General features: G+C 36.9%; 1 protein-coding gene across 1 annotated transcript in view; it reads left to right on the top strand.

The window, feature by feature from the left end:
• Nucleotides 1-7304, top strand: part of LOC143744108 (LIM domain transcription factor LMO4-B) — a 14008-nt gene continuing 6704 nt past the window's right edge. Inside the window, exons 1-3 of the mRNA XM_077235502.1 lie at nt 1-341; nt 1512-1734; nt 4702-4798. Coding sequence (XP_077091617.1) covers nt 1520-1734; nt 4702-4798 — 312 coding nt within the window. The 5' untranslated portion in view covers nt 1-341; nt 1512-1519. The remainder of the gene's footprint in view (nt 342-1511; nt 1735-4701; nt 4799-7304) is intronic.

The following is a 7304-nucleotide window of genomic DNA, read 5'->3' as shown; positions in this document are numbered from 1 at the left end:
ACGTCAACGATAAAAAAGACCCGCGACGCGTCCGTTTCTCGTTGAGCTTGACGCGGCTCGGGTCCTGGAGGATAAAGTCGCTCACGGAATAAGGTCTTGTTTTGGATGACTGTAACTGTAACTGTAACTGTGACTGTGACTGATTGTCTGCTGCACGATGCAACGGGACCAGTAACTTTCGCACACGCTGTTCATTCACTAACAAAGCGTCGTTAATTAGACCGCAATGTGCGCGTGAGCAGGAGGAGGACACTCATAAGCGCGCGAGGTCTAGAGGAGGATAATAATAACTTCACATTTATAAAGTGTTAGAGCTCACTGGCCTCCGGAAACTCTTCGAGGTGAGTCACGTTCTTTATGTTCACAAATTGAGTTGATATTGATTTCGATTTGCACTATAAATTCAAGTTGACGAAGTTGCAATGTATGAGTTGAGAATTTAAAGTTTAAAATGCACTGGATTCATCAAGACATGTTCATGTTCAAGACATGTATCGTTGCATTCAATTATATTCTTTACTTAACTACGACTTTTAGTTATTTTAGATCGATGGATAAAGATTTTTTTCAACATTTCTGCATTTATTTATATATATATATATATAAATATATATATATTTGTGTGTGTGAAAATATGATTTTATATATACATATTTCTTATAAATGCAGAAATATTTTACACACACGCATATATATGTATATGTATGTGTGTGTGTGTGAGTACATAAGCATTTTATATAAAGTAAAAATATTTTATATAAATATATATATTCTCTTATAAATATATTTTATAGATATAAATATTTGTTTGTGTGTGTGTGTGTGTATATATATATATATATATATATATATATATATATATATATATATATAAACCTACTTTTTTAAAATGTGTGTGTGTATATATATATATATATATATATATATATATATACACACACACACACACATACATAAATACATGCATATATAATGCCGAAGTGCTGAAAGTATTTGTTTCGTCTCGTTTACTTACTGAAGTTCACTCTCACTCGAGTTTTTTAATGGACTTTGTCTGCCATGTTTAAGTTGTCTATTGATTATGGAAGTCAAACATAGATAAACTTCTCGTCTGGAAAAACACCAGTGTATCATATTTGTTAGGATAGGACAATGTTTGGCCGAGATTCAACTATTTGAAAATGTGCAAAAAAATCGAAACATTGAGAAAATCGCCTTAAAAGTTGTCCATGTTCGCGATTGTGCTGCATCCACTCACAAAAAAAAAAAAAAGTTTTATATATTTACGGTAAGAAATTCATAAAACATCTTCATGGAATTTTTGGCGTAATTTCGACCCATACAATGTATTGTAAGCTATTGCCACAAATATAGTAGTTTTGTGATCCAGGGTCACATATTTTAATTTCCCCAGCTTTTATTTTGTGATTATTTGAATTCCTTTCTGTGTAAAGCACTTTGAATTGCCATAGTGTATGAAATGTGCTATATGATGAACTTGCCTCCCTCAGCCTCTGCTATGGTGAACAGCCAGGCTGCGGGCGGTGTGTGTGTGTCCAGGGCGTGCGCGGGCTGCGGCGGTCGGATCGCGGACCGGTTCCTGCTCTTCTCCATGGAGCGCTACTGGCACACACACTGCCTGAAGTGCTCGTGCTGTCAGGCTCAGCTGGGAGACATCGGGTCCTCCTGCTACAGCAAAGGAGGAATGATCCTCTGCAGGACCGACTACATCAGGTACAACCCAACATGAGGGCTTCGTTTAGGCGGTATTCACACCGGGAATAGTCCCCTAGTTCACTTGCTTTGGTTTGGTCTGGACCAAATACTATGTTGATTTTGTGTGTGTGGTTCTTTCTCACTGCCCTTTTTGTAAGTGAACCAAATTTTGTAAACAAAACCATCCATTCTTTGGACAGATTTTGTTTGTTAGTCTGGAACCGGACTGAGACCACCTCTTCAGCTGCGTCTCGGTTAGTGTCGTCAAAAGTACCGACTTGGGTACCAAGTCTGGACTGAAATTTTAAAAATGTGACGATTTGAGATCATAAACACCTCTGATTGGCCATTGTTTTTACGAGCTCATCGGATATGTCTGTGATTGGCTACATTATCCATTGTGATTGTTGATTGGCTGTTTCTATTACAGATTTGCGCAAACACTTTTTTCTTCTTCTAAATGTCTACAAAAAACGATTGCGAAATGACGGCGTTTTCATTAACTGATGTTATGCGACTAAAACGTTTTCCTCTCGCGTGAAGTCATTACAAAAATCATGGCGACGGACGTTTGTAGGTTTATGTATATCTCAGCCACTGCACTGGCCATTATTATTAATCGAAGGAGACGTGTGTGTGTGTGTGATATCCAGCATTAACGGCAAGGAAAGACCCGTATACTGTGAGCGGCACATATGAGGAGTTTCTGTGTGTTTCTCACTCATTTCTGCTTCGAGGTCTTGATCGTGGCATTTCTTTGAGGTTTAGAATCCAGTATTCCTGTAATTCTTGTGTCTTTTATGAGTTTAATAAAGAACTCTGTCTCGTATTCTGTCCAAACACACCGCATCATCTACGTCAGGTGACCTGTAAATGCGCAAAAACTGTTTCCATTGCAGTTTTACGAAATATTTCTTTTTCGGATTGCCTGAAAAACCACCTCATGCGAGCGTAAAAAATATTTTTGCGATAAATGAGAGTTTTTGCGAAATTTACGTGTTTCCATTGGGCGTATTTTCAATTTTCAATTTCAATTTGCGTAATTTGAAGGGTAATGGAAACGCACACACAGGGACCGATCCACTGATAGACGCCTGATTTCACACACTCCCGTGTGTGTCTGTGTAAGCGCTCGGTAAAGAGAGTCATTGATGTATTTACAATATGTTTTTGAAGCGCTGATCATTGTAGCTAATCACAGACATATCTGATGAGCATGTGAACACAATAGCCAATCAGAGGTGTTTATGATTCCACTCAACAATGCTCAAAGCGTCACATTTTAAAAATTTCAGTATCAGCTTGGTACTGAAGTCGGCTCTTTTGACAACACTAGTCTCGGTACGGTTGTTTGGTCCACATGAGTGTGATTGCTGAGTTCGATTCAATCAAACCAAACAAGACCGGTGTGAATACACCCTTAGATTGATTCAACTAAGATTAGATGACATTTTAGCTAGTTTTAAAAACAGAGTATTTCTGTATGGCCCAAGCTGGGATCCTAGCTCAGAGGTCATGACCTTTTCAACCCCATCCAGTAATTCATCATATTCAATTCACATGTATTTATATAGCGATTTTCACAATACACATCGTTTATTGTCATTATCGACAATCGGATTTTTCATTTACCATTTTAATTATGCCTTGTAATTTACATATTATAATAATGCATTGTATGGTCTCATGAATAATTATAACCACAGTTATAATACTTATTGTTACACCTTTAGAGAGTATAACGCATTAAAATACATTAGTCAACCAATTTCAGGTGTAAGATGGAATCTGCAAATATTTTAATGCATTTTAACTTTGGTTACAGTTATTTATGAAAAGATACAATGCATTATTCATATCATACCTTTTATAATCCGTTATGCATAAAGGCTTTAAGTAAAGTGTTACCGTAAATCTCTTTAATTATTAACTACTTTTAATCACTAAAAAAAATGTATTCAAAATATTTGGTGTAGACTTGGTTCTTGCAGTGACACTGTAAAATAAAGTGTTCCCCGTTTTTCTTTTATTTTGGATCTTTTAAATAAGTCTATCACTGATTGCAAACCAGCATTTGGTCCTGTACTGTCTGGTATTATGGAGTTATAACATGATTTAGGTTTAATTTGTAGCCCTGTTACTTGTAAATATGTTTACATTTTATTATTATTGTTATATGATTATTTTTTTAAAGTGTGTAAGTCTGATGAATATTTTTGTCTGTTTAAATGTGATGTTTTGTTAATTGCTAAAAACACAAGATCACAGACACCAGTGTGTTTAACTGTGTGTTTAGACATGCACATATTATTAGTAACAGGGTTGAAAATATAGAAAACCACATATAAAATAACAGCTTTTTTTTAGCTCTTAATTTCTACTCCACTAATAACTTCTAAGAACCTAATTTCACAGATCAAGCACAAAAATGCTGTTTGGAGTTGCTCATATATTTTTAGACGACATTTAATTGTTCGCTGAACCATAAATTCATCAGGTAGTCTGCAAAATTTAAAAACTCATCTCGCACTCTTAAAATACCATGAAGTGATTTAGTTTTAACGACTAATAATGAGTGTGAAAAAGGCTTTTAACTCATAGACCCGTATTTTTTCTTTTTTCCACCTCCACATTTAGTAGTGACCACGTTCAAAATCGTAATCATTATAACAAAGACGCAAGTCGATAATGAGACCGTTTGAGACAGTCATTTGCAATTCAAAAGTTTTTTGAAGCTGTAGTTGTCATGCTGACAAGCATTTTGTTCTTGTGCTGATTTGCATTGGTCTCATTTGCATCCACCGGGTGTTGATGATCTCTACAGATGCTTCCACAGACAACATCAGAGTCGTAGATGCGTCACACATCATCGTTTAATGTTAAGCCTGGTGTGTGTCAACACTGCTGAAGTCATAGCTGCACCCCTGCAATAAACTCAATTTGTAAAGGATATTCAATGTGTTTCTTCTGCCTCGTGTGTTTCAGGTTGTTTGGGCACACCGGGGCGTGCAGCGCGTGTGGTCAGTCCATTCCCGCCAGTGAGATGGTCATGCGAGCGAAAGGCAACGTCTACCACCTCAAGGTCGGTTACGTGAAGCGATTTAAAGGGCCAGTTCACCCCAAAATAAAGATTGTCATTTACTCACCCACTTGTCTCTCCAAACCCTGAAATATTTTCATCTGAGGAACACTAAGATTAGGTTTTTGTCCATACGTTAGGATAAAGTCATTACACTTTGTTTTGAGGTGTCTTTGTTATAGTCTAATTTTACATTTAAAGGGATAGTTCACCCAAAAATGAAAATTCTGACAGTATTTAGTGTCTCTCATGTTGTTCAACCCCGTAAGACCTTCGTTCATCTTCGGAACACAGATTAAGATATTTTGATTAAATCAGAGAGCTGGATCACTCCTCCATAGGCTTCTAAGGGATTGACACTTGTTCCCCGAAAAGTTATTAAAGACATCGTTAAAATAGTCCAAGTGACTACAGTGACTCAATCTTAAGTTTATCAAGCGACGAGAATACTTTTTGTGTGCAAAAACAAACAAAAATAACGACTTTATTTCAACTATTCATTTCCTTCTCTGTGGGCCTGGAGTCAGTTCACTAGTGCAGACCTGCCAACCTGTACGCATTTTGACCTCAAAGTACGCTGGTACGATTTGTCACTCTAAACTACGCAAAAAACCTGGTGACGCTTCTTTGCACGCGCAGTCATCAAATCAAGCAACAGCAAATGAAGCAGAGTTCGACCAATCATAGTGCTGGGTTCATTCCCCAAATAGCAAGCAGGGATGTTTGACAGATGCGTAAGGCCTATCATTAAAAAGAGACTGAAAATAGGCAGCAATAAAGAATCCCGCTCGATCCCGCTTCCACTCCCGCGGCCCGCCGTCTAACTGAGTTCATAAGCGAGGACAGTAGCCTAGTAGTCACAGCTCTTCTCACTCCTGAAGGTAAACGGGCTGAAATATTGTTTTTAGTTAACTTAATCTGGATTCGATGGTCATACGGGAGTGATCGCATGGATTAAAATACTTCGTCATTCATGGTCACTCAGATAAGAGGAAAACATCATTCAGCCATGCAAATTATAAAATGCTAAGTATGTTTTTTAAATCTAAATGAACAATAAATCTAAATAAAATTAAAATCGCTATGGCTTAGTGATTATGAAAGTTTTGTAATTTGTGGATTACTGATAAGCGTGAGTCTGAAGTTTATTTATTCATTCTCAGTGTTGAGAAACGTAGTCTGCATGTGTTATGTTGTTGTGTTAATAACTGAAGTACCTAATTATGTTACATAATTATTTTGTATGAAAACTAGTGCATTAGTTAATTATGGATTAAAAAGTACCGTTGTATCAGTGCTGCGCGAGCTCTCTCTCTCACAAACACAGACCGCACGCACAGAGAGAGAAGATAATTGTAAATTGACGGGCTAAATTTAAATTTTGTTTTGGTTGTGTTTTTTTCTGTCAAAATGTCAGAAAGCATTTTGTATTATCCATCCGTGTTTTAAAAATCCGTTAAAAGACAGACGTTTATTTGTTAACACAGCCCCATATTTCGGATTCATCTAAACTTATACTTGAGATTCTTTTTAGAATAAGTCATTCGTTTTGCTATTATTGGTCATGTGACAGGACTCGTTTCTATTCATTGTCAACTATTTTCTATAAATATGTTTGTATTGGCTAACGTTTATTCAGCTAATGCGTGTCCTGTTTAAAATGTGCAATGTTCAAATGCAAAGACAGCACGTCATAAATAAAAGTCCTTTTTTCTGTGTGATTTAGTATCATATTTGGATATCGGAATAATAAATTAAGTAGCCTATCTTAAATGTACACATCTATTTGTTGTTGTCTTTTACTGTTTTCTAGGGGTTTCTTAATTTTAGACTAGTTATTAATCATGAATAAATATGCCCCCCTCCCCCCGCTGATGCTACGCAAAAAATATTTTCAATGTTGGCAGGTCTGCTAGTGTAACAGCGCAGCGCTTCTGTGTTGTACGTCACACGTAGGCTCACTATTGGCCGACGCTGGTCATGTGTGCGATGCGTGTGACGTACAACACAGAAGCTTAAGAGATGTGTTTTCCTTGAGAAAATTTGCCATGTATTGAACCTGATATCCAAAACAATCAATATTGAATCGAATCTAATTGCAACCCTGTGAATCAAAATCGAATCGAATTGTGAAATTTGTGTCAATACCCAGCCCTATTGTGTAGTGTCATTTGTTTTTAAGAAGTGCCAAGGTTATTATTCACTAAGGGCTATGGTTAGGATAACTCAAGGGCTAGGGTTAAGATAAGGACAATAATGGACAATACTTAATGATCACAATTAAACATTAGTGTACCTAATATGTATGATGGGTGTGACAGTGTCACACTTACACCTTATAGTAAGTAGTAAGTGGTACTTTGCATACCCCTCCCACCCCCCCAGACAAAAAAGGGCTGCTGCTTGGTGTCGTGTCGGTAGTAAAAAATATTGTGGAGGTGGTAAAAAAGGTAGTAAATTCATCTCCATGATTCCTGCATATACCCTGCTTTAGAGTTAGGAATAGAGT

Source organism: Siphateles boraxobius, unplaced genomic scaffold, assembly GCF_051911475.1.
Source record: "Siphateles boraxobius isolate OS27281-9 unplaced genomic scaffold, OSU_SipBor_1 195, whole genome shotgun sequence".
Lineage (NCBI taxonomy): Eukaryota > Metazoa > Chordata > Actinopteri > Cypriniformes > Leuciscidae > Siphateles > Siphateles boraxobius.
This window is presented reverse-complemented; position numbering and strand designations above follow the sequence as displayed.